Source organism: Nipponia nippon, unplaced genomic scaffold (genome assembly GCF_047370975.1).
Source record: "Nipponia nippon isolate SJK-2023a ecotype South Korea unplaced genomic scaffold, ASM4737097v1 scaffold_6, whole genome shotgun sequence".
NCBI classification, from domain to species: Eukaryota; Metazoa; Chordata; class Aves; order Pelecaniformes; family Threskiornithidae; genus Nipponia; species Nipponia nippon.
The window spans coordinates 7,058,443-7,085,785 of record NW_028262380.1 but is presented as its reverse complement, the minus strand read 5'-3'; the positions used below and the strand labels follow the sequence as shown (position 1 = coordinate 7,085,785).

General features: G+C 41.8%; 1 protein-coding gene across 7 annotated transcripts; it reads right to left on the bottom strand.

The window, feature by feature from the left end:
- Positions 1 to 431: 431 nt before the first annotated feature.
- On the bottom strand, positions 432 to 25,301 carry ST3GAL5 (ST3 beta-galactoside alpha-2,3-sialyltransferase 5). Of its 7 annotated transcripts, none has more exons than XM_087736740.1 (8): positions 25,177 to 25,279; positions 24,879 to 24,974; positions 13,341 to 13,452; positions 11,409 to 11,523; positions 8,806 to 9,149; positions 7,191 to 7,377; positions 4,415 to 4,573; positions 432 to 3,160 (listed from the first exon to the last, which is right to left on the bottom strand). In XM_087736740.1, the coding sequence occupies exons 3-8, from the start codon at positions 13,448 to 13,450 to the stop codon at positions 2,897 to 2,899; spliced, it is 1,179 nt and encodes a 392-aa protein (XP_087592866.1). In that variant the 5' UTR covers positions 13,451 to 13,452; positions 24,879 to 24,974; positions 25,177 to 25,279; the 3' UTR covers positions 432 to 2,896. The 7 variants fall into 7 exon arrangements, with proteins under 7 accessions (XP_087592866.1, XP_087592868.1, XP_087592867.1 ...); XM_087736742.1 differs by having other exon boundaries at positions 13,331 to 13,452; positions 25,177 to 25,273; XM_087736741.1 differs by lacking the exon at positions 24,879 to 24,974 and having other exon boundaries at positions 13,331 to 13,452; positions 25,177 to 25,301.
- Positions 25,302 to 27,343: the final 2,042 nt, after the last annotated feature.

Sequence of the window (27,343 nt, the reverse complement as noted above, 5' to 3'; positions counted from 1 at the left end):
TTAAGGCGCATCTACAAGGGATGATGGGGGCTCTTTGCAAAGATCTGGGACACAGCAGCGCGGAGACACGCACGGCTTGCGTTCTTACCTCACCTCCAGCGAGACTGAAGCACAGACCAGAAGCTACAGCCTGTCTCCCCCGTGGGAGGAGACGCACCCTTGAGCTTAAGGCCAGCGCTCTCACCCAGTCCGAAATATTCTCATCCACACTGGTCCGTGTTGAGATGGATTCTCTCTTCCAGGCAGCAGAGAGAGAACTCCACTGACAGGTAATAAACAGGCATAAATGAAAGGAGAAAGAGTTATCGTCAGCCACTAACTCCCCTCTCCGTCAGTGCCTGGGATCGCACCAAGACTTTCAACTGGACCAGTAAGACACACAAAATCCTTAATAAAGGAGGCAGAACAAACTGCAAACCGAGACAAATACGTAAGTAGAAAGTGGTTTCATCAGTTTATTGCTTTTTGCAACCTGAAAACTTTGCTGCCGTTTCACGGATGGTTGAGTCTGTGCAGGCGTATTCAATGCAGTATACACTACCACGGAGAACAGTGGTTTATCACGAGCCATAAAACCGGTGGGAAAACAATCTAATCCTACAGCAACGTAATCTGAGAACTGACAGTAAATACAGCATCTCCAAAAAGCTACTGGCGTTTACGTTAATCAACCGATTACTTTTAAGTTACTGAGTAAAGCAAACTGGTGAGGGACCAAGTGCTCTGAAACACATACTTTCGGTGTATTCAGGATGTCCCAACACACACGTTCTGAAATCTTCCAAAATTTCACTAATACCAAATGAAATTAAGGTACTTCGCTTCCAGTTTAAATACCAGGCAAAAATAATTAGCGCATTTTAATATATTAACTAAAAGACTATCTGTATAAAACTCTTTGCACATGAAATATTTTTAAATTAAACAATATAATCGTTATACTTACAAGAAAAACATAGACTAGAAATTTATTGCTAGTACAAAATTAATGTGTTTCACAGAGGAGGAGAAGTTAGATTAATATTATTGCTATAAACACAACCAGTGCCGGAGACAAGAATCTGATTTTCAAATTTGTTCACCATCCACAACTGGCTTTCAAGGACATGTAGGTACATGGGACTTACAAAAGACGAGGTCCACAACTTTCTTCAGAGTTATGCTTTATGATCTGCCGTCATTTTATTGCCTTTTAGTATAATGGCCAGAATCAGTCTGCTGCTGCTGTGTTCTAACATTATCACTCATTAGAACTTCTCTCCATGGGAAACACAATCCAACCAATAAAAAAAAAAAGCCCCAACCACCCTAATCTTGCTTTCCCACATTAGTATTTTGAAAATTTAAAACTACAGCTACGTTCATATCTTAGTCAGTAACAAAAAAAAAAAAGTGGGATTGTGGAGAGTCTCCACAATGTGGAGAGTCCATGACTATGAACAATGTTTCTAGGCCAACCTTTGATCAATTTGCTAACAAGCTTTCATTCCCAAGGAAAGCTTTTTTCACATAGTGTAGATTGAGTAACAACACTGCTCAGTGCAAACACAGTCAGACCTACTACTCTACTAGTAACAAAATGAGTATGAACACCAAAACCTGCTTGCAGATCCGCACAGTCCAGTTTCTTTGCAATGCACTGATTTCCAGTCACAAGAACATATATTTATAGCCTTTTTTTTTTTTAAAGTATGCTGCTTTCAGCAGTTATCTACCTTGGTACTAGATCATACTACTTTCTCAAACTGATTTTATTCTTAACTTATACACACTCACCTAATTGCTGACTTAAAAGCTGATCTGGGAAAACCAACAACTCTACCTCTCCCTTCAATTAAATAGTCAACACTAGAGTTCATAAGGGTCATCATCATTGTAAACTATTACGGTTACAATATCTGTAAGTAGTTACTACAGGATCATAAAAGTAAACCAATGGAAATTTTAGCCTAGCCGTAGATTCTATTATTGCTAAAGGGAAGATTTATACAAACCAGTGTTTTATAGAACCAGCAACTCTCAAGTCACTCAAAAAAAAAAAAGGGGGGGGGGGGGAGCAGATTTTGTATTAATGCCACTGCTTTAATTGGGGTAGCTGAATTCTGCTGCAAATCAACTAGTTAAAAACATTTATCTGGGTATTAAGGAGTGGAAATGACAAAAGATCTGATTCAGGTGAAAGTCTCCTACTGGCTAAATCCTCTTACAGTGTGCCCTGGGCCCAAACACGCCTCATGATAAAGCAGGATTCTAACCCAATACAATAATGCATCAATGATTTTAATATCAATCATGAATGCCAAAGTACTTACTATTCAGTTGTTGCCGCAACAGTTCCTCTTCCTTCACCTCCACTCCCACATTCCTCCTCCATCCCCAACAAAATATGAGTACAAAACCAAAGGAATATAAATATTTGAGGGGGAAACACAACACTCAAGTTGCAAGAAATGAAAGACTTGAGAAGCATACACCTTTCTTTTCATGGCATGCATGAAAATGAGTCATACACCAAGAACTGGATCGACAAAGACAGTAGTTCGGTGGAAAATAACTCTTGTACGCTGTTAGACAACTCAGGCTAGCATTGTGCATACCACATACATCTGAAAACAAAGACTCCACTTTTCTTCAGACAACTTAAAACATTAAATATTTTAAATGGATCTCTTTCAACTCCAAGTTGTATTTACATAGTTATCCACAAAAATGTGCAAAGTAAAATCTGACAAAATAAATGTAAAAGTCCAACAAATTGAACTTGACATTAAAAAAGGCAGCAGAGATTCCACGTCCATTCTATACACACTTTAAACTACTACTTAAGACAGTGAAAGGTTGTTCCAGCTGAACCTCTGGGAATTTAACAAATCCAAACCGTGCCACACTTCAATCACTAGCTGTCTTCGCTGCAGAATTCACAATGTATCCCACCAGTGAGGTCTTTGATAACTTTTTCTTTGATCAGTTTTTGCAGGAATTTTGTTTCGCTTGTCACATTGTGCATAGTTTGTCCGTTCATGGCAGCCATGCAGAGGTTGTTGTAATAGTGCAAAGGTGTGCTGGGCTGATCGAGGTCATATCCAAATCCTGCTAAGCTCACTTCATCGCATAAATGTGTGGCCAGAACAACTGCTGTGACCCCAATTGTAGGTACATTCTAAAAAGGGGGGAAAAAGAAGCTTGCTGAATTCAAATATATCCTCCTTTGCTAGTTTTATAAACACTTTACAAAATTTCATGGCTTTGTCTATTCCCTCTCCTCACTTAAAACTGAAATCAATTAATTAAAACTAAAATCAATTACAACTAAAACTAAAAATGAATTAAATGATCAAGTAAAACTAAAAACTTCAGGGCCAAATACTAATACAACTTGAGTACTTGCCTGTAACAAGACTTTTGGCTGTCAACTCTAAATTTTTTTCTGTGAAGGCAAGACGCCCTATTACTGTGTAATTAAACTACAAGTGAACCCTTGCTCCAAACACTCAAACAACTCCTGACAGGCAATTAAACTTGACATTTCTTGACGTACGCTTACTTCAGTCTTGAACAACAGGCTCTCTAAAAGTATTCTTCACGATATGACTTTTCACTGAATAACTCATGAAGAAGGCAAGTATACTACAATACAACTAAAAGATACATAGCTTGGTATGTTACGCTATTTTTATAAATAAACCTGAGTAGATCCTTCAAACGTTTGTGCAATAATGCTACCATTAAATGCTTTCACACAAAAGGTAAAAAGATGATGGTTATTTAGTATTTTTCATAGTTCAAGAGAACTAGTGACATCCAATTTTTCAAACAAATAATTAAAATAACAAAAATGCAGTGTATAATTAAAGCAGGCAATTCATCGCTCCATACTATTGCTAGAGCAAAGGACAGAGGGAGGATATCCCCATCAGTTGCTATTGAGCACACCAGCAGTTGGAAGGTTGCTTTACAGCAGCCTGGTTTCCACACTCTCTGCTTTCCCTGCAGCTAGAGACACATCTGTCTATAGCTGATTGCGGGTTTGACTTAACAGGGCCGCTCTTAACACACTTAACATACATCAAATGCGTGTTTTGAATATTTAACACCAGTCACAATGATGTGTGAGTGAATACACGGTACTGGGATGAATTTATGTCTCGCTGCATCTGAATGCTTTGTAAAACAGGCCATTTCATGTCAGCCTGCACAGGCATAATACCTCATCTAAAAAGGTGAGCTGAAATCCTACTTCGATTTTACACAAGAAAATACAAGAGCCTTTTGAGAGTGCATTAATTTCCCTATAACTTGAGAGCAGCTCTGAAATTGCATAGAGAAACTCTATGGAAGGAAGAGCCCAAAACTTTTTTCAGTTTCTTATTTCACTTTGTATTTTATAGTCTCCTCCTAAAAGGAAACTTCTTACCTTATCCCAACCCCAGAATTTGGATCGAGGTTCAGGGAACTGTAAAATGTCCAAAGCTGTCTCTTTGATGATGACTGGATTCAGAATCCGAAACTGCTTTGACATAAAAGGAATTTTCTCAGCAACCTCCTTCCAAAAGAAGAGTCGCATCCACAGAGGCTAAGACAAAGAAAAAAAAATAGTTCAGCAAAGGCAAACTCAGACTGCAACGCATACGACAGACAGTACACAAGTTATAGGATTCATCAGTGATTCTGAGAAATTCAGGGAACAGTTTATAGCTAAGGTGGGTTCAGGAATACCAGCGTACAGCTCAAGTGACTGACCCAAAAGAGGAAAAACCTTCCAAGTATTTGGAATGGCAGAGAGGATAGCAGGGGGAAAAGTTGTTTATTCTGAGTATTTGACTGCAATTTGTGTTTAATCAGTCAACATGTCCCCCAGAATCCACAAGGTTCTTTGGACCTTTATTTAAAGAAATGGGAAAGGGAACCACAGTTTTCCACGAACATTAACCAGGCATTCTGAAGCAAGCACTGGATTTAAAACAATTTTGCTCAGGCTTTGAAGCGAACAGCTGTTGTTTGACAGCATCCACCTAGTGATAAATGTAACACTTCAGAAGAGGATTTACACAACACTCAGCAAGCCAGATTCTGATCTCAGGCCGCTTCCAGTCAATTAGATGCATGCTAATGGAAAAAACAATACTAAATCACGCTCATTTTACAAATCGTTCCATATAATGCGTAACACTAAGCAAGTGATAAAACTTATATAGCTGCAACGCAGACCTATATTTTTTTTTTAAACAGGCTTATTGCAACCCTAACCTGCAACTCTACAGCAGCTTAAACTGATCAAATCTAGGTTGCCATGGTCCCATCTTCCCACCTGTGCTCTGAACAAGTTTACTGAAGTACCAATGCCTGCACAGAGAGCTGATCCAGCTGAAAGCCCAGTACTTGAAAGAAGTATGTTTTCAGTTCACAGAATCAGAGTGGTTGAGGTTAGAAAGGACCTCTGGAGGTCAAGTGGTCCAACAACCCCATTCAAGCAGGGCCACCTGGAACCAGCTGCCCAGGACTGTGTCCAGACGACTGCTGAATCACTCCAAGGATGGAGACTCCACAACCTGCCTGGGCAACATGTGCCAGTGCTCGGTCACCCTCACAGTCAAAAGTGTTTCCTGATGTTCAGAGGGACCCTCCTGTGTTTTGGTTTGTGCCCATTGCCTCTGGTCCTGTCACTGGGCACCACTGAAAAGAGCCTGGCTCCATCCTCTTTGCACCCTCCCATCAGCTATTTATGTACATTACTAAGATGTCTCTCTGAGCCTTCCGTTCTGCTGGCTAAACAGTCCTCTCTCTCAGCTTTTCCTCATAGGAGAGATGCTCCAGTCCCTTAAGCATCTTCGTGGCCCTTCGGTGGACTCTCTCCAGTATGTCCATTCTCAGATCAGTTCCCAAAACTGTCTCTCTGCACCAGCAAAAACACCAGAGCAAGGAAGGTGGTGGAAATCAGCAAATCTGCTCCTAAGCCATGCAAACCAAGAAAAGGTACTCTTTTCATAAAACACATACTTCAATCTTGTGACTCACTAACAGAGGATCTTGCAGATGCCAAAAAGCAATCACTCTTTCAATCCCTCCAAAACAAATTTTAATACAGAAAGCCATCCTTGTACTAGTCATTCTTCAAAACCAAACCTTAAAACACGAAATAGCCAGATAGCTTGTAAAACAAGTTAGTCGGAGACTCAACTCAAGCTAGAAAGGTGCTGGTCATCAAAATTACCACACTGCTGCAGGGAAGGTCATAGACCAACATTGTCTCATCCCTGGTAAAAAAGTAGTCAGGGAGCAAAAGTTCTTAAATTTGTGCAAATTCATGCATTCAGGAAAATCTCCCCTCTACAGAACATACTCAGATTATTCAAAACAAGGCAATATCCCTGCACACACTCTCGGGACTAAAGTAGTAGTAGACAGTAGTGGTCAACATTAAACAGACCTTCCATATGCTCTCATGTTGTAAAACTCACAGAATTAAGAAGGGAACTTGGGGTACCTAGCCTAGCATGTATCAAATTGTTAACAAACTTGTCAGGCTTTCTTCTAAATCTGTCTCAATAATTTAGAGCACTTGTTTTCAATCTGTGGTCAGGGAAACCTAGCTACCGGTTTTCAACTTGCAGAAATTATCTGCCTGCAAACAGAGAGGTGAAAACCACCAACTTAAAGAGAGTTTGGAAGCACAGAACCCTTCTATCAGTTCCTTAGGAATCTCTGCACTTCTTTATTCTAATATTCAGGGAGAAATAAACCTCGTAATTTTGGAACCACAGACAAATGTGAACTAACAACTGCGATGCTTCAGTTACACATTAACTGCAGGTATGCCTATTGTAGCAGCACAGGCTTTAGCCTGGACTGGCATCCAGAAATCTCATTTCTGTTCCAGGCTCTGCAGACTTGAACTAGTCACTTAAATCTAACGTGAACCGAATTCCACTTTAGTAAACACTGGATATGTCACGTAGCTTGGTGCAAGCCACCAATATATGCAGGAAAAAAAAAAGTGTTATGTCAGTGTGGGGCTTCAACATGAATGCTGGTACCAACTGTAACTAGGACACATAGCTAAAAAACCCAAAGTTACATAAAAGATCCTTAGTATAATAAAACAGAAAGTAACAGATCAGCCAGCTTCTTATGCATTAGAAAAGAAAAAGCAAACAAAAATCACAGGTACATAACAGTGCCACATTACATACCAAGGTTTCATTTTTTACCATTGCTTGAAGCCAATTGAAATCAACACTTTTAAACAAAACAGCCACAAACAAGCTAGCAGGAGGATACTCGTGTTCAGAAAGGGGGGCTCCTTCTGGGTAGGTCATCCGTATAGTAGTTTTGTTACCAACGTGATCTGTGTATCCTTGAACTGGTGCATCATTTAACCTAACAAAAAAAAACCACCACACAATGGAGAGAAACTATTTAATAAGCATGGGTTACAATCTCATTAAAGCATCAGACACTAAGCAAAGAACCTGTATTTGGCCCACAGATTTTTAACAGAGTACAGCATTTTCTCAGTATCTCCATGTTCCTCGCCTCACACCCTGATCCATCCCTTATCTTTGAGAGGAAGCCAATTCTATTTCTGGATTAACTGGCACAAGTGCAAAACTTCAAAAAGAAAAGCTTGACTAGAAAAGTAACTTAAAACAGCATTGCAGAATTTCATATTCATTGCCTTGTGCAAACTCAGAGAGGCTTAAAAGAGGAAGGGAAAGAAAGCACACAGGAAGTTACCTGCATTATCTTTTTTTTTATTTTTTTTTATATATATATACACACACACACACACACACACTCTAGTATTACACACAGAAAGGCATTCAAATTATATCTTCAATGCAATGTAATGCATCCTGTGGGTTTACATCATTCCAGCTCACCAAAAATTTCAGATGCTAGCACACTGCTGACAACAGCAGCATCATCCAGCTCCATCAGTTCTGCAGAACAGCGGAAGTCCCGCAAACATTTCTATATCAACAGGAAAGTCCCCTTCATGCTGCCAACCCTAATTTCAGAGAACAGTTAATGCAAGTTCTCCGCCCCTCCACATGTTAGCAGGATTGTTTATATGTATAAAAGATATTGACTCACTATACCAAGTCCTTCTCTTTTTAAGGGAAGCAAGTCAGTTTACAAAGCAACTCGGGAAAATGCTTGTATTAAATTTATTTGTGACTTTACATGATTCAAATTACAAAGAAGGAGAGTTCAAACAGTAATGTTCAGAAGGCACGAATACAGAGCATGTATTCGTTTAATTCAGCCATTAGAAAACATGCATAATCATAGAACGCACACACTGATCTTGTAAAGATAGGGAAAGATAAGCATGCTATACAGTGTGTAAGCAAACTGTATACTGGAACACTAATTAATTTTTATTGTGTTTGAAATAGCTGTTACAAAAAAAATCCTTCAAATAAGCATCGCAACTAACCAAGGGGAAAAAGACGGAGGCGAGTCCTAAAGCCTGCCTCTGAAAGCTTAAACATATGAATGGATAAAAACAGGATTGTCTACTTGTTGATGATTTCACTGGTTTCTATCTCATTTCTGCCCATGTTTTTTTTTGTATCTGAAGTCCACAAATAATTACACTGAATTCCTGTCTTATGAACATGACAATTTATTTTGCTCCTAAGACTTCAAATTCCACGAAGCCACAAGTAAATTTTTCAAAAGCACTTTCAGAAATAGTCTTATAAGTTGCATAAACGTTGGAGATACTTTCCCCTTAAAAAATAAAGTCAGCTCATAAAGTAGAGTTAAAGTAGTTGGAATCCTTAAATGGAAAATACGTACCTTATCACAATATCAAACTGATTCAATAAGTGACCCAGCTCTGATCCATGAAGAATTCCACCACTGCCAACAACAACACAACGCTTACAGTGTTTTGACTTCAAATCTTCTGGTAAATCATGCTCAGGTAAGAGTTCAAGGAGATTTTTAAGCTTATCAGAGAACTTGTGAAATCCAAAAGGAGGTTCATATTTAAATAAAGCTTCATCTTCATTTATATTTTTTCTTACGAAGGGAGACACGTCCATGCTATATTTCTCCGCAAATAGCCTCCTCATTTCTTTCTTCACATAAGAAGGCCGACACTGTTCCTGCAACGCAGCACTGGCATACTGTTGTGCTCTCTAAAACAAAACATACATGATTTCAGTCAGGAAAGCTAGCTTCAGGGACATGCAAAGCCCTCTAGATGCAACCCACCAGCTGACCACCAGCAGTTTAGCAACCACAGGGGTTTATAAAGAAAGCTTAAACATGGAAATACAAGACATTTTAAAGCATTCACTCAAACACAGATACTAACTAGTAGAGGGTGAAAACCTGCAAAGGAATGTCTCTCCACCCACTTACTTAAATCTGGATAGGAGCTGTTCTAAAGAATAAATTAGGCTACTAAAAGAGGTAAGTGAAAAATCAGCCGTTTGAGAACATTTGTACTGTTACTTACAAAAACAGATTAAAAAATCTGGATGTACTTCTACCCATCTAATTCAGCAGCAAGCCAGCAAGTGAAATTCTACTCCGCTGCTCAGTTGTGTGACCCGAGTTCTGCCTGCAGTAGGATTTTTATCAGAGACAGATACACTGGGTAAAAGTTCTGGGAAATGACAGGCTGGACTTGCTTACTAATCAAAATGATGTTAACACTTCTTCCAGAAGTATTGCTAAAGTGATATTGCTAATGACTAAAACACAACTTTAAAAGGAATGCAAGGTGGAGGTGTTTCAGGTCTTCTTTCAAAGACTAGTCACCAAAATAAAAAGCTACAGTTCCATATTGCATAAAAAGATTAAGCTGTCAGATAAAACTACACATTGATCTGTCTCAAAAAAAAAACCCAAACAAAAAACTACTCATACATTTTTTAGAAATCTGTAGTGCCAAGCCAGTATCTGATGTAAGGAAGAAGAAAAGTAGCAAAGGTATTATTTTTATCGGTTAAAATTCTTTTTCATGTTCTCTTCCTCAACATAACTCTGTTGATCTTTCCTCCACTGTAATAAAAAGAACCAACCAAACAAACAAAACCAAAATCCATGAGCAAACACAGTGGTCAGTGTCAAGATTCAAATCTCATGCTAACTCAGTTCCCCTTCTGTACTATTAAGGAAAGGGAAGTGTGTATCTGGGTGCACAAGGAAGGAAGTTGTGCTGCTTTTATTTTTTTAAACAAGATTGTTCTACAGAACTGCCTCCACCACTGCTAAAAAGGTCTCTGCAAGTCTGGGCATAAAAAACACATTTCTTCCTGGGCAAAGCACGACTGAGCAACTTTATGCTGTACTTTGCCAGCAAGAGTCAGTGCATGTTTGGAACAGCCTCATTTTTAAGGCTGACAGTTGTGCATCCTATCCGTAAAAATTAATGCCAATCCCTTGTCAACTGCCCCAAACAGTTTGCAATCAGCTACTACCTAACTAGACAAAGAGCAACGCTATTTCCTCATCCTGCATCTAACACAAACAAAATGAATTGTGGGACAGCAATAAACACAGTTCATGGAGTCTTTAGGTTTGCTTGGCTTAAGGTGGTGGTTGTTTGGAAGCAAGAACATGTTATTGAGAAAAGAAATAAGTCAAATGAGAAGAAAAGGGGAGGCAAAGAGGCTCAGAAGGGGAAACACATGCACTGAAGAAAGCGGGAGGTGGGGGAGGATGCACATGCAGTGATGCTCTCTCAAATCAGGGCTTCTGCTCTAAGTCGTATCTTAGCATTGAGACATTCAAAGGCAGAAATGCAACAACTCTAAGCCAAGGTGTACTGTTATAAAGAACAAACAGGTTAAGTAGCAAAGGCAGAGAAATGTCAGCAAGTATTAAGAGAAAGCTTTATTGGCATCTGCTACACCACCTTAAAAGCCACATGCAAAACTGCAGTTGAAGTAAGTAGCTGCTACCTTAAATAAATGAACCAAGAGCTGCACCCTCCTGTACATTTGTCCTGTGATTCCAAAAACAGCTGAGCAACGACAAGGCAAAGCAGACTGGGGAACTGGCTTAGGTAAAAATAAAACTTTGGTTTAATGTGTTGGGTTTGGGGCTTTTTTTTTTTTTTAAAATAGGTTAATTTTCATTTGCATCAATTTTCTGATCACCAGTATCATCGGCACTGACAACAGTATGAAGACGTGTCCATTTCAAAATGTTATTCGTCACAGTTATCTCATTTTACCCCTAAAAATCCAGTTTCTCTGTGCACTTCTGTTTTCACTCTACAAGAACACAAACCAGAAATTCTATGGCATGAAACAAAGCAAAATATATTTTTCCTCACAGGATAATTTCAGCATTCTATTTCTTTGTTATAGACCCTTATAACTCATATTGTCAATTAATAACTTTTTTTTTAAGCCAAGTAAAAAAAAATGCCAAAAAATACCAACCCTTACACGATCGAGGTCCACATACGGCATTTTTGTTCTGTCACATTCTTCAGGCCCAAAATGTACTTTGAGGATATAAAGGAAGCACGCTCCAACCACAAACAGCGCAAGAAGTCTAAAAACAAATAGGAGGGTGTAGGGGTAGGAAAGGGGGGGGGGTGGGGGGGGGAGGGGGAATCATCTTTTTTTCCAGCAATCCATCAATTGTTAAATGATTATTTTTAAACAACTTTAAGGCAGTTGAAGAACTTCAGGTGAATACTTGCATTTCATTCAAACCAAGAAAAAACTATTGCTTTGTTCACTGCAAGTCTTTCACAACTCTTCAGAGCTATCTGCAGGAAAGTATGAACACACAGAGATGCTTTGATAAGGAAAATGTTGCATATTGACACTCTGATTTATGCAGTTCTATGCCTGCATCATATACTTTAAATGCATATCTGATGGGTCAAACACCTCTCCTCACATAAAGAAACCAAAAGTGACTTTTGTTTTCCTACTTCAAAGGGTAACTTTATTTTGAAATAATTTTTTTCATGCAAGTTAAAAAAGGGATGGAACTCCAAATTGCAAGATTTTTGAGCCAATAGCCATCACTCACAAGCAAAACTTTCAACTCACTGGCAGGCTAGAATGCAGAATTTAGATGCTCAGGTTTATCTTGAGAAGACTAATTTAATTATTTACATCCCCAAAACATGCAAAAGAAAAAACAAAACACCAAACTTTAAAATTGAGTACTACAGACTACCCCTATTTTTGATCTACTCATTTCTCATTCCTAAGGAATCTCATTGTTGATCTCCAAATATTCACTTGGCTCGTTTCATGTCTAAACTGATTTGCAAAAATGGCATTATTTGGTCAGAGCTGTGGTTGTTACTCAAGCATGTAGTTTGAGCTTTATTATTGATTTTCATTTCCTATGGTTTCCCAAGGACCGGACATTTGTTTAAATGTCTTAAAAATATACAACCTACTAAGTGTTCAGTGCTTCTTGAAACTCTTTCAGATAAAGTTAATACAAGTTTCCATAATTTTTTTTAAAAAGCTTGTACCATATGGGCTAATAGATGCAATCCTGGCACTTAATTTGCAGTATGTGCTGCAAATAAGGTGGTCACTGGAAAAGCAGCACTGTTCTCGCATCTGATTTAACTAAATTAAATTTTGCACTTATAGGGGATCCAAAACCTTCATTAGCATGTTAGGCTGCAGCCCCTGGAAATGGGCTGGCTGGCAGAAACAGGGGATTCACAGAAGATGAACAAGGCTGGGTTTTCTCCCCAGGGGTTTATCGAGTATCTCTAGATTCAGCTGGGGCTGCACCATTCACGTGCTCAAAACGCCCATGGATATAACAGTTTGGCTTTGGGTTTTTTAAGCTTTAAGACCTAAAAATTCATGTGGCAGAGAGGCATCACAGTAGTGAGCTTTTTTGGCTTAAAATATGGTTCTGGATGCACACTAGCACACACTCATTAATTCCAATTTGATGTTACACTACAAACAATGAAGTAATGAAGACTTTGTGATGTAGTGTTCCAGAAGTCTTCATAAACAAATTAACTATGAGGGGACACGTCCCCAAAACACCCACTAAACATCCACTGCCCTTCAATTTCTTCAATTATCAGACTGTACAAAAGCCTCAACATTGTTACTTACCTGGATACAAAAAAGATTGGAAATACTTGTGAGTGAAGTACTGGGATCTCACACTGGCTTGGAAAAACAAGTACGATTAGGAGAGAGCCTAGGCCCTCAAAGTGTTTTAGGTGCCCCAGGGAAAGCTGTGTGCCTAACCCTCCATTCAGTTCCTGTGGCAATCTCATCCCTTGATTTTTGCGTCCTTTTTGTAACTGCCAGGCTAGAGGGAGAGCAACTGACCTCTAGATTGCCATGACAATGACACTTACTTGCGAGTACCTTTTAAAAACCAGCTTGGTCTTCTCATCTTCATGTGGAGCCACCTTACACCATTGCACAGGAGGTGAACAATCACTTTTCGGCTTCACAGAGTTATTGTCACTCAGCATTGCTGCAAAAAAAAAGAAAGAAAAAAAATTACCACAACTTTTTCTGAATGGAAAAAAGTTCAGAGGACATCCAATGACTGTTAACTTACTCTGTTTCCCAGATAAGACTGTGATTCTTGGTTATCATGTCAGGAATACTGAATCATTCTTGACCTCCTTGTGATCAAGAATATACTCATTTCAGATGCACCACCAGGACATAATTCTAAAAATATGTACATGTTGCCAGGTATAGGTCTTTGCATTCTTCATAAGCCTGAAGTCTAATAATTGCAACTACATTGGTTACTGTCAAACATTATTGCTTGATCTTGGTCAAATGCCATTTTGTTTGAGCAATTATTAGACTCCGGACAAGGAAAAAAAAAATCTACACTGTATGCTCAGGGTATTTAGGATCCCTGTATCAAAGTGTACTGTGCTAGTGTACTACGCTACCCTGATCCCATCTCAAAACCGGAGCTCTCATCTGAAAGCAACTCCCTGATTTCCCTGAGGTTAAGCAAACGTGTCTCATCATCAGTCTGAATATACTGCTGACCCCTTCAGAAGCCCCAGTGACGTGGTCAGCAACTTCGACAGCAAGCACCAAAGAGGGCGTGCAGGAAATTTTGCCTGGCACGTAGCAGGACCAGGAGGCTGCCAGCACAAGGGCAGCTTCTGTGCACAGCAGCAGCTCCCCTCCAGTGAACACCACGAACCCAGGAGGAATGCACAGTGCTCCCTCCCAGATGGCCCCGTCGTTGATCATTAGCTAACAAGAAGCAATCTTGCTGCTTACTGTTTGTAAGCTCCCACGAGTTTCTATCAGCATGCCTCAGTTCTGATTTTGGAAATATTCAGACTGGCACATCAACTTCTCACAGGCTGCTGCCATTAACCAAAGATGTGAGTAAACAAGGAAATGCCATGCAAAGCTTGCCCATGCCAGCCTGCTGGTTTTGCCCTGAAAGGAGAAGCGATATGGGCAAGGGTTTTTCCTGCCTTACCAACCTCCCAAGCAGCACTCCCTTTGATCAGCCAACCATGGAAGGGTGCACCCTGATCCTCCAGGAGGGTTTCAGCCCTACTCATTCCCTTTGATCTCAGTGCTTAACCCTCTCTGCTCTCCACTGCAAAGATGTTCACGCTCTTCTGTTCTCTTGCCAAGAGCTCTGTCACAAGAGCTTTTAAAAAAAGCAGGGCTAAGGGAAGGCTTTTCTCTAGGGACAATCTTCCACATTTTCTTTTCTGCTCCTTTGATTTTATAGGGCAACAGGACCCATTTGAACTAGCCTGTATTGCCACTTCAAAACACTGGTTTTTTGGACAAACAACTGATGTTCTTAAACACTAGGATGAAGAAGCTGATGAGACAGAAGTATCCTCTCCAGATCTTAAAACCATCCCACTGAAATTTCAGGGATATCTAATTCAGAAGATGACTCAAAGTCAGTCTCTCTTTGCACAGTCACACATTTCTCAGTAACAAATTCGATATACCTGGTAGAAGGTTAAAAGCCACAAACCATTGTGAAACAGGGTGAGGCAAGGAGGAAAAGATCAACACCGGCATCTTAAGTTCATTGAAGAGCAGGCAACAGTTAAGTGACAGTTTCTAGAGTCACATGCAAGCGGCCACAACCCACAAAACACAGCAAGGCAAAAAAAACAAGTCTAATGGTTTTCGCCAGCAGAAAACTTCACCACTTACTTCAAACATAGGTAACTTGGTTATTATGATACTAAGAACCTCAAATTACCCACTTAGCTCTATTTATAAATTGCACAAACTCTGAGCTGTAACACCCATTTGTAGACCTTTGTCAGAAAGCAGCAAAGGAGGCTGGCTCAGACCAGCACGAACAAGGGGTGCTCAGCACTGTTTGGCAAAAGGGAAGGGGATCGCTCACTGACGCGGGTGGCTCACTGCCTGGACGTGGTAACTGAATGCTGCATACGCCTAAGCTACAATGTACAACAAAACAAGAATTACATCTGTCCCTTCCACAGATCTCTACATACACGGCTGGGGAAAAGTATAAAATGGAACTTTTAATTTAAAAAAAAAAAAAACGCTGAATAAAAAAGCAGGAAACAAGCTTCAGCCGTTTTCACTAGAGAACAATGCAGGTAATAATTCTCTCTCAGCTAAACAACATAAAGAGGTGACTTGCTCACAGTCTATAGGAACCTAGATCAGAACAGGTTCTGTGCAAAATAATCAGTCAGTCGAGGTATCGGAGGATCCTGCTACCAGGAAATCATTGCAACAAGGTACAAGTGACATCGTGAGGTCTGGCCGTGGTACTGGTAACATTTACGAGGGAGCACGCTCCAGATTAAGCACATACTTTCCAGCAGTTTGAATCAAATCCATGAAGTTTTACAGTTTGAATTACAGGGGTAAGATTAAAGCCTCACTGCCTTCGCTTTGTTCAAAGCAGGTTTTTTTTGTTCTTTGCAAATTAGTCTTTCCTATTCTAGGACCCAGGTTCTGTTGTAATTTGACAGGACGACTTGCTAGTGAAAGACTGCTCAACGCATGTAAAGCTTTTTATTGCTTAATGGCACTAACGTACTCCTGGAATCATCCTGCAACACGGAACAACGCGGCCAATCTCCTCTGCCGTATAAATCGCCAAAGAACAGTGCTCTGCAAACAGCACGCTTTTTATCACTTCCAAGGGAGAGAATTTCCTACTACAGAATTGTATGCAGAGGTCCTATAACAGATGCACTTTTCATGAAGCCTTTCAAAACAAAAGAAAGAAGGCTGCAAGAGATCTGAAAGACGGAGAAGGAACTGAAGAGGTGGAGAGTGATGAAGACAGGAGGGGACTAATGAGGAATGCAAGACTGCCATAAACGAGTGCTATCAGAAAGTCTTCCCCATCTCTGAGCAACATAAATTCCAGTCATTCCCAAACGGTTGCTTCACTCATCCCGGATGTTCAAAAAGCAACAAGGAAACACAGAGAGTTTAACTATTCACCTCAGCACATCCTTCCTGAGTCCAACTCTTTGTATGCTCAATGATTTTGTTTAATTTGTTTATACAACTGAAGTAATGTCAGTTTTCATTTCATTTGCAACAGTTTACTTCAGGTTGACTTTTGTCAGTTCTGTTTACTTCAGATGATTCCTTTCTTGATCAAGTCTATGTACATGTAGACAGATAACTAGACAGATATATGAAATCAAAGTACATCTGTCCAGCACAGCATTTTTGAAAAATTACTCAGGGTTTGATCCTGCACTCTTATCTAAGTCAATAAGCACTTTCTGCCGGCTGGCGCAAGCGTGTTCAAAAGAGCAAGGCCAGCAGTAACAAGCACCTGAGAGCGCACCTTTCCCACAGTCTTCCCGAGCTTCAAAAAGAAAAAAAAAACAAAAAACAAACCTGTGAGTTTACAGAGAGAACCACGGCAGTTAAGAAACCAAGCACCAAAGACAAGCTGTGCCTACAGCATCCAGATTTTGTTGTTTGCCTACTAACACCACTGCCAAACACCTCTACACCCTTTCGGAAAGGGGTAGTGCTACGGTTGTTTTGGGAGCCATAAATGCAAATGTCTCAATTTGCATACAAAAGATGTCTCAGTAGTAATGCTGTATCACAATCACATTTTGTGTCAACATTTCCATAGCTACTCTGTGGTGTAATTAGTGAGGACTCGAGGGACTTAAATTTGCTTTTCATCTAGTGAACTTAAGTGATCTGTGTAAAGCTGCTGCGAAAGCTAAATTGTCCATCAGTAAGAATACACTCCAAAGCTTTTTGTGGTGCTATTCTTTTCACCATAATTTACTTTTATCTCATTGTTATTCTTAAGTGGACAGAATTTCCACACTTGGAATATTTCAGAAGCAATTAATTTAAGTCTTTAGGGTGTCTTTTCATGTGGGAATGCTAAAAACTAAAAAGCAGCATGTGTTGAGTTGTACATGACCACTGCCACACTCTGAAAAATTGTGTTTGGTTATGTACAGCACCTGAATTTACCCGAAGACAAAGACGAGGACTCTCAGCCCCCATTGTCTGAGTGCCAACAGCGTTACCAGGCTCGGAGAGAGGACCAGACCAGCCTGCATACAAGTGTAGAATGAGGCATGAGACATATACCTACATCCCTCATCATCCTCTCATGAAGCCCCCAGAACTGTAACCCCACACAGGCGATGCTTCCGCTTACTTGCTTCGCCCTACCAATTCAAGCACGTTCCTGTCTCCCCACACACCGAGGGTCCCGTTAACAGCCGCCACGGCTGAGCCCAGCATTTTACGTGGGCAGTTACTGTTCCCAAATAACTGTCTGTGCAGAGGAAGCACCGGCACGGACAGTTACTGTCAGTTGGTAACTCTGAAGCAGAAGCTTATCCCCCAGATCTACACAAGTACCTGCACATGGGCTGTTACCTGCAACCTGCAACTCTACAGGCTCTTACCCGAGCCCGTGGGGAAGCTCGGCCTGCCCGTAGGCAGGCCACTGCTGAAAGCCCAACAGGACAAGAGGCATCTTCTGTTCTACAGTTGTACAGCATCTAGCACAACGTGATCTTGGACTGCACCTGAAGCTTGTAGAAGTTGAAAATACAAATTAAACTTTCCCTCTCATAGTACCACCAGAAGTAACAGAAACAGTCAGCTTTACGAGTCATTCGCAAGACAGACCATCTCAAGGTCCTGCTGCACAATGCAGCCTTTGAAGTTCACGTACCAAGATCAAGAAGCTTGCAGTGTAAAGCCCAGAGCAACTGAACGCTGAAAAGTAACACCTATATAAAGGAATTGCTAATCAGAAGCAACACAGCTTGAGAAGGCAATGAAACAGAAGCTAAAACTAATGCAAAAACACCCAAAACCACCTGTTTGTTTCATGCTCCCTCCTCCAAATCAGATACACACAAATTACTTACGAAACATACTTTTAAAAACAGTAGATGATAAAATGAAAGCTCCTTGCTTTTGAGCAACATTTATGTTTCAAAAAAGAAAGGTGAAGTCAAAAGGCAGAGAAGGTGTTTTCACATGGAATACACTTGAGCAAGACACTCTTCATTGAGATGTGCACATCAGCAGCGAGGAATTCTGCATGAACTTCCTGTTCTGAGGCTTTTTAAAACAACAAAACAACACACAGACACACTGCACAATTTTACGCTAGGAGTTCAAAGAGTACATTTAAAAAAAAACTTAAACCGATTACAGACCGTTTCCTGGGACACGTTTGGGGAAAATAGATGACACAAATTAAGTGACAACTTGTCGCAGTTTAATCCCGGCCAGCAACTGAGCACCAGAGCGCCGCTCGCTCACTCCCCCCCTGGGTAGGATGGGGGAGAGAACCGGAAATTAAAAGTGAAAATAAAGAACCTCGTGGGTTGAGATAAGAACAGTTTAAGAATTGAAATAAAATAAAATAGTAATAATAATAATAATAAAACAATGTACAAAGCAAATGACGCATGATGCAATTGCTCACTACCTGCCAACTGATGCCCAGCCCTTCCCCGAGCAGCGATCGCTGCCCCCCGGCCAACCCTGCCAGTTTAAATACTGGGCATGACGTCATATGTATGGCATAGCCCTCGGGCCAGCCTGGGTCAGCTCTCCTGGCTGGGCCCCCTCCCAGCTTCTTGTGCGCCTCCTCACTGGCAGAGCACGCGAAGCTGAAAAGTCCGTGACTTAGTACAAGCCCTGCTTAGCGACAACTAAAACATCAGTGCGTTACCACATTATTCTAGTGCTAAATCCAAGACACAGGACTATACCAGCTACTAGGAAGAAAATGAACTCTATCCCAGCCGAAACCAGGACACAACTACAACGCTAATGTCTGTGATCACTTGCAAGAGTTGTGCCCATAAAGAGATTAAACGTTTTAATATATCCTCATTATCAATCGAATAGATGAGATGTTAATTTTCATCAAGACTTTCAAGACTGATACAATATTTGAATAGAAGTTTGTTAATTTATGTCACAACATGAAAAATAGTTTGGTAAAATTTATAGTTAGGATTAATTTTGTTTGCTTCTGCAAATACGCAAAAAATGTCACAGACATCAAACATAAAGGCTGAGATGTAAAAAAAAAGAAAAGAATGGTTAATTAGGCTGTAGTTTTTGTGGTTCTTTGAGTTTTTTTAAAGAAATGTAAAAAACGTTTAAAGCCATCTGTTAAGCAGAGCCTTTCAGTTGAAGAAACCTAAGAATATGAAATATTTAACTTCTTTATCATCTGGGTTTTTTTAAGAAAGTCATTAAAAAAAACTAATTCAGCAATCAGTATAAAACTCTCCCAGTTCCCTCCCACATCCTCAAAAACGGTTCAACTCTCTTTAATGGGCAAAAGTCTTGACTTTGGCAATAAATTATATTACTTAAAAATTCCCCATTAAAACAACTTCTAATCACCAATTCTAATATTGAGAAAAAGAAAACAAACAATTTAACCCATGAGTAAACACCCTTCCTTCCTCTTCCACAGGCTAAACTTAAGCCAAACACTTCTCCTCCTCCCCTCCTCATCTCAATTCCCCTTATTTTTGCTACGGCTACATGGAGCCCATCCCAACTCCTTTGGGGAGGCAACAGGCAATGCAGGAGCTTGGGGTCACATCCATAATGGTTTCTGTCTGCAGCTCCTCTGTGATTTTCACTGGGTTTCCTCTGCTCCTCTGTGTTTCTTACCAGCTCACCTGCTCTGGCACGGGCGGTCCACAAGTCTCCCCAGGGGTGTCCCTCCTCCAGGATTCTCCCTCCCAAGTCTCCTAATCAACCCACGATACCTTCAGATCCTTCCTACGCTTTCAAATTTCATCATCTCTTCACTGGAAACAATAAACCATTATGAAATAAATTTTGCAAAGAATCTCTAACTTGTTTAAAAAAACCCGTCATAATAAACAATTTTTAATTTTTTTTTTTTAAATCTACAGTGGATCAAGCCCTGTCCCAGTAATATTCAGGGAGAAAAATGATAATACAAAGAATAAAAAAAGTGGAAGCTAAGGACAGTTAGTTGTGCAACTCGGTATACACAGAGGACTCTGCAGTTGCGAGTGTTGCACAGTCAAACTGCTACCTTACAACTGCAAAGGATTAGAGGTATTTTTATTCATCTGTAGCAATGTATTAACTGTTGGATATTTATCTTCAAATAACCCTCTGATCATCATCCTACCAATTCCTAGCAGAAACAGTCACAAGACGTGACAAGACAGCAGCCTAGGAGCTGTTGCAGATTAGAGACCGACAGCTTCTCACCAGAGGAAAAACTGAAACTAAAGTTAAAAATTAGAGACTTCTGTCGATTATTTCTTCTTTTGCAACTATATAAACCCCACAGTAAAGCTGGTACTCTGACATATTCAGATATTTGATAAACTTTCCTTGAATATCATCTCCTTAGCACCTATTACTATTGAATGAAAAAAGCATTTGACAGACGTGCCTTTTCTGATGAACAGTAGAGTCTGTTGTTTTGGTTAATTTAATAAAGTCAATAGAAAGAATACATCCTTGATGGCAGACAGAAGTTTAGCCTATAATATGGTTATAAGCACCTACAACAGGACATTGATTACATTAGTGTATAATGCGTCTTACAAAATAAACTTTGACTGGTAAGGCTTTTTAATCAGACAATAAGTAGTAAAATCCAATGTTGTCTGTACAATCTGCAATTCATTTGGTCAAGATCTGTCTCCTCAGAAAATGAGGATGTAATACTGAATCCTACATTGTGGACCCAATCGGCAAAAAGTGAAACGAAAAGTAAATGGAAATTTCAGAGCAGTTGATAGATGCTCTCAAGGGCACCGACAGTATCGCAGGTGAAAATTATTTTGCCTGCAGCCATGAATACCAGCAAGATCAATAGTACCTTAGAGGCATCAGCATTTTTTTCTCCTTACCTTAGGATGCTCTACTAGCATTTTCTTTTAATTATTTAATGGCTCATTCCTTCATCCTCTTTGTAACATCAACCACCAACTAATGAAATCATTAATAACCTTATATTATTGTGTCTATTTTCCCAGGCTTTTCCTTTAGGAAGAATACACACAGCTAGGCTACAACTTCCTCTTAACCTTGGGTCATACAGATTGAACACAAAAAAATTGGTTCCAGCTCAACTTTGGTCCAGTTACCAGCTTAATTAGAGATATTCAGAGCACAACACCACCGCTTCCTCTCAGCAGCATTCACAGGAAGCTTTCTGGATATTAATAATGCCTGCTAAAATAATGTTAGAGGCAAAGAACTCTTAGTGGGGTTCTGAATGAAAGTTCAATGTTCAAAACAGTGATCACCCTCTTGATTTCACTTCTGCCTTGGCATCCTCTTCTCTAGTCAAGCTTTCCACGCTTTTCTGTGAAATCTCTTTCAGGTGCTGTAAAGTGAGGAACAGCAAGAACCCAGAACGCATAAACACAAGAAATATCAACAAGATGTGCTTCAACACTTAAGAGGGCAGCTGATGCTTTGTGACAGATGAAAACAGTATCTGAATTTGGAATTTTTCTGACTCCCATGTGAGTCACACACAGTCAATGTTCCAGCCAAGCAGGAAGAAATAGGTGAGTTAAAGCACTGCTGTTGGGAACACTGTGGTATTAAAAAGATAAGTTTATTTCTTGCAGAGGAAGCTTTGAGCCCCCCTCACCCCTCTTTTTTTAAGAGCAAATCTCAGTTTTCCCTTTTATGTTACTTGTGTAAGATACAGCGGCCTACCTGCTTGGGGCATTCAGAACTTGAAGTCAGCCACTCCTCTCAGCATCTGCTGAAGCCAGCAAACACCCAGGAAGAACAAATTGCAGCATAACAGCAGGCAGCTGCTACCCACAAACCCCTCCTATGCACATCTCACATGCTCCTTTCTGCAGCACATCCTCCTCCCTAGGCCCACAGACCCTGCACGTGTGGAAATGCTGCTCCGCTCCAGTACTTTGGGGAAGAGCCACGCCAGCCAGGAGGGGAGGAAGAGAGCACAGCGTATCAGCACATCACCCACCACCAGCTGGGTGAGTACATCTAGCACAAGTGGGAGGTATTTCTGAGCCCCCACAAGGAAGCCAAAACAAGGTCTTTCCCCTTACATGGGAAGTTTGAGGAATAAATCTTCCCTAAAAGAAATGGTCAGAAAAGACAGGGCAGGGCATAGCATTAATCTTTACTGGGCTAAGGAAATATGCCAACAAACTTACACAGCCAAGATGTTTCATATTACATCTGAATTATGCAGCAGAATAGCACTGAACAACTGGTAATTACGGAACAATGTTAATAGTACAGCAGCATTTTTACCACAGTATCATCTAACACTCCAAGAGATCATGGTAAAAATCACACTTGAGCCTACAGAAGCAAAAGAGGAGATGCCAAAAGCCTCCCATGAAGAAAAGGCTTAAAAGGAAATTGCAATATAGCAAAGAACATTGCTGGAACCAATTTTAGTGCTTAACTTCTGAATTCAAGACTTCAGGGCCTAACAGGTGGCAGAGAGAGCTGGTGGGATGGGCGAAGGAAGAGCTGCTCCCAAGGAGAACAGAGAGCTCCACTTGTCTAACTTCGCGAAACAGGTTGGGAGTTTGTCCTTGAATACATCAAACAGGTAAACACAAAAGCTGAAAGCATACAATTCAAACAAAAGGACAATGTTAGCACACAGGAAAAAGTGGTCATAAACATATATATAATACATATATATATATATATATATGGACTACAAGCAAAAGATTCCTGAGCAGTAAAGGAATAGCCTTCCCATAGGAGTAGTGGAAAATAACAGCCTAGGCAAGTTTTAAGAGAGTCTGTAATGATTTATGAATGACCTTATCATAGAGAGTTGACCACAACAGGGGAGGCTCCTCCATGATCCAGAAGTCCTATGTCCGGGTTACCACTGTGTGGTTTTGAAGCATTGGATGCGCCTGCTGCAGATACCTTAATCTGTTGTGTTGGAGTAAGTTTCATTCAGACTCACTTGTAATTTGAAAATTACTCCATGACAAATTTGAAGCATTGCCCGGGTCTTGTTGAGTAACTTAGGCTTTATCAAAACTCAAGACGTACTTAAGTTCTCCAGGATCTCTTATCTAAACAAAATAACCTGCCCTCCAAACACGCCAACTCTGCAGCAATGTTAGCATGTTCTGCATCCATCACCTAAACGGATGCTTTTGCAGGTAATGCAAACAAAATTAAACATTTTTAGCCCATTTTCCTCAGTGAAAGGAAGTTTCTGCTATTGCACTTTGCCTTCCTACATCCTGCCCCTAACTGCCTGTCAATCATCTGGCTAATTTAATCAAACTCGACAGAAGGGAGGATGCTAAATCCCAAGAAGTTCCAGGAAACCAGAGGCAGGACAAGCCCATTTCTCATCAGCCCTGAGGAAGTGGCCAACACACCAAAGTGCTTCCGTTCGCAAACTCGCCAGCTGCATTTTGACCTTTCAATGAGATTCCCTGCCTTTGTTGCCTCTTGTCCGGCTAGCAGAGGGCTTGGCAGACAGCTCCAGGTTTCCTGCTACGTGATCTAGAAGGGAGGTAGTAACCTCGCTGCAGCAAAAGAGATGGAATAACAGTCTCCAGGAAAACCGCACACCAGTTCTAAACTGTATCTGTACAATCTCATTGTAAACTGTGTTTAAAAACATGTATCCACTTTAGACAGATAAAGAGCATTTATCTCAACAAGGTTTTTTTTTTTTTAGAAAAGTAAAAAATATACATCTTTATTTACCCTTTTTCTCAAAATGAGACAAACCCAGCCATTTACCACAGGAAAGCTGTTTACCTCCAGTAATTTTATTAATATTTCCCATTAATTTCCATAACTAAAGAGAGCTGCAAAATAAACATGTCTCCTCCATCAGCCTTGTATTTTGATCTGATCTACTGAAATACAAAAAAAAAAAACCCAAAAAACAAACAAACCCAAAAACAGCTCAGCACAAAACACTCTTTTTCCTGAGTAGTGCTGAAGAAAATAAAAAGGTTTTGGCAGCCACGGCACAAGTCGTTTCTGTTTTGCATTCGTATCGCTCCCGAGCGCAACAAAATCACCCAAAAAAAGGTTATTGTAACCCACAGACAAGCAGAAGCCTAGAAATTTTATTTCAGGAGAACAACTCGAGACAGCCCTAACTACATTCCTCTCCCTTCCAGGAGAGGCCCAAGACAGACCTGACTTCCATTGCCCATCTCCGAGAACTCACAAGCCGCCGCCTCGCTACCCGGAGACCTCCCCGGCCCGGCGTCTCCTCGCCCTCCCCGGGAGAGCCCTCGAAGGACAGGGGGTGGTGGGCACATCCTAAACGCCTCAGCCCCAGATGGCAGCGGGGTGCACGTCGCGGCCTGGCCCGGGTGACCCCAGCGGCCTCCGGGCACCCCCGGCCCGCTGAGGGAGCGGTACGTAAATATCGCCGGGACTCACCGCCACCTCGAAAGAGCACCTCCAAACGCCGGTGCCTTCATTCCTCAGCGCCACCTCAGACCCTCTTCAGCAGCGACAGAGGCTCCCGGGGTGCTTCTGAGGGAAAAGCCCCCTCAGCACCCCCGCCCTCCCCTCAGCACCCCGCCTCCCCACGCCCGCAGGCCCCGCGCCGCCGCACCGGCCCCCCCCCAGCTGAAAGGAAAAAAAAAACCACCCTTCCCCCCCAAAAAAAAATTACCCCACACCGCCGCCTCACACCCGCGGGCGCTCGGTCTGCGGGGGCCCGCCGCCGCCTTACCTGCGCTGCGCTCGGTCCGGGCGCCTCGCCTCCGCATCGGGGCGGGGGCGGGCGGCGCGGCCCCGCCGCAGGTAACGGCCCGGGGGAGCCGGCGGAGGAGGGCGGGCGGCAGGGAGGGAGGGAGGGAAGGAGGGAGGGAGGCGGGGGGGGGCGCGCCGCCGCGGCACGTGGCGGAGCGCAGCCAATGGGAGGCGAGCGCGGCTCCGCAGCGGGGCGGGGGGAGCGGGGCCGAGGGGAGGCAGCGGCGGGTGGGCGCAGAGGCCTAGGACGGGCGGGCGGGCGGCGGCAGCCTCCGCGCTCCGCGGCCTTTTCTGGGGCTATTTCCCGAAATGAACATTTCCCAGACCTTTCTTTCCTCAAGAAATTGGGGGTTTGGGGTTTTTCCCCCCCACCACCACAGCTAAGAGACCCGCGCTCCCCGCCCTCCCTCAGCCTGGCCGCTCCGTGTCTTGCTGCCTGTGTAGCGCCTTCACCCGCGCCCTGTGGAAAAACGAGATCGGTCCCAAAATCGTGCCATTTTAGCTGCTTTTATCGTGCCTTACACTCCCAGGAGCTTGGGTGCGTGAGGGTTTTTGGGCCTGTCCGCAGCTGTCTCAAGAAGCTTGTTTTTCTGATAAGGCTCGCCCAATGCTACCACGATAAGCATAAACAAAATGATCTAGCGGTGGGCCCGTGTAAACGGCCGCTTGGCTTGCAAGAGAGGAGAAACGACCTTGTAGACCTGCCTGACCATGGGCGTAAGAGTCACATGTTGAACCACCAAAAAAAAGAGCTGAAAAACCACTGGAGCAGAGCTAGGAAGGCTGGGCGCCGGCAGCGGGAGAGAGCTGATGAAGCAAGAAAACAGATTAAGTCATTACAGATTGTGCTAGCTAGGAATTTTTAATTTTTATTTTTTTTTAAATATCTGGCTTATTGCTATGGTATCAAAAAATTGCTCCCTACCCTAGATGATTGCTGCAAAACAGAAGCAGCAATTTCAGACAGCAGCAGCTGCTAATACATGAGTGCTGGTATTACAGTGCACAACAGACGTGGTGGCCATGTCAGGAGAGCCGGAGGAATAAGCTTGCCCTTAGACAAGGTGGGATAAAACTGGCCCTGCGGTGTCATTCGTCATTAAAAAGGGGTGATGCGGTAGAGGTACGCATCGCTCTCCTGTGAGAAGAACGGCGACACAAGGAGATCTGCGAACAACCACGTTTTTCAGATGGGTATATATGTTCCCTTCCTGCAAGGGATGGGTGAGCTCGTGTCCTGAAGCAGGATGGTTTAGATGCTTTTGAATTTTAAACAATATAAATGCAGGTGTGGTTTTTATCCATATTAAAAAAACCCGTCTTTTCTTCACGGTTCTTGCTAAACAGTGTCTCTTAGTTTCTACAACAGATGATCTATCACTTTTGTGTTCTGTTGGCTCTTTGGTGGTTTGATTTCTAATCAGGGCAGATCCTTGATCACTTTTTGTACAATTCAAGAAAAAATATATAAATGTCAGAAACAAAATATTTCATTCTCCATTTTTTCAGCCATTGGCGTAACCGAGGGCAGAAGATATATTTAGGATTAGCTCTTAATTCTAGCTCCTCATAATTGCAAGCAATCATTCATTGGTTTGGACTTTCAGATGAAGCCAGAAGATGCAAATAAAGACCCCGACTGTACAGCCAGGCGTGCACAAGGGTGTCACAGGGCCCATCACATCGGGCTTCAGCTGGGAAACAACGAGGCTTTGCAAGCAGCCTTGAAGAAGAGCAACTGCAACAAAGATGCATTATATTCATTTCTTTAAAAAAATGCAGGAGTGATCTCAGTGGATCAGAAATAAAACCATAATAAATCTGAGAAAAAACATCATTGTAAGAGAAAACATGGCATCTAGGGGGAAAAAAAAAGAGAAATAGCAGAAAGCATTTCAGAACACGTTCACTTCCACCGGAGTCAAAAAGGGCTAGAAATAGATTTCATATCAGTTTTCAACTGCTATATTTGCTGCTGAAAGTATGTCGCTACGGCAGCTTTGACAATGCCAGTGTAATGCATCGTGGCAGTAAATATGTTTGGATTTGGGAGCTGGCAGAAGTGTGGACCGTGCTGCCGCCGGCTCCTGCTCCGGCCGCGTGATGTGGGCGCTGACACACCGCCCGCTCTTCCGCAAGGGGAGGCG

Excerpts from the sequence above, each read along its gene's own strand:
- ST3GAL5 (XM_087736737.1), bottom strand. The coding sequence starts at position 25,213 with ATGCGGAGGCGAGGCGCCCGGACCGAGCGCAGCGCAG. Across the intron at positions 9,150-11,408 it reads TGGACCTCGATCGTGTAAGG|AGAGCACAACAGTATGCCAG; the intron begins GTTGGTATTTTT and ends GTTTTGTTTTAG. Across the intron at positions 7,378-8,805 it reads CAGTTTGATATTGTGATAAG|GTTAAATGATGCACCAGTTC; the intron begins GTACGTATTTTC and ends TTTTTTTGTTAG.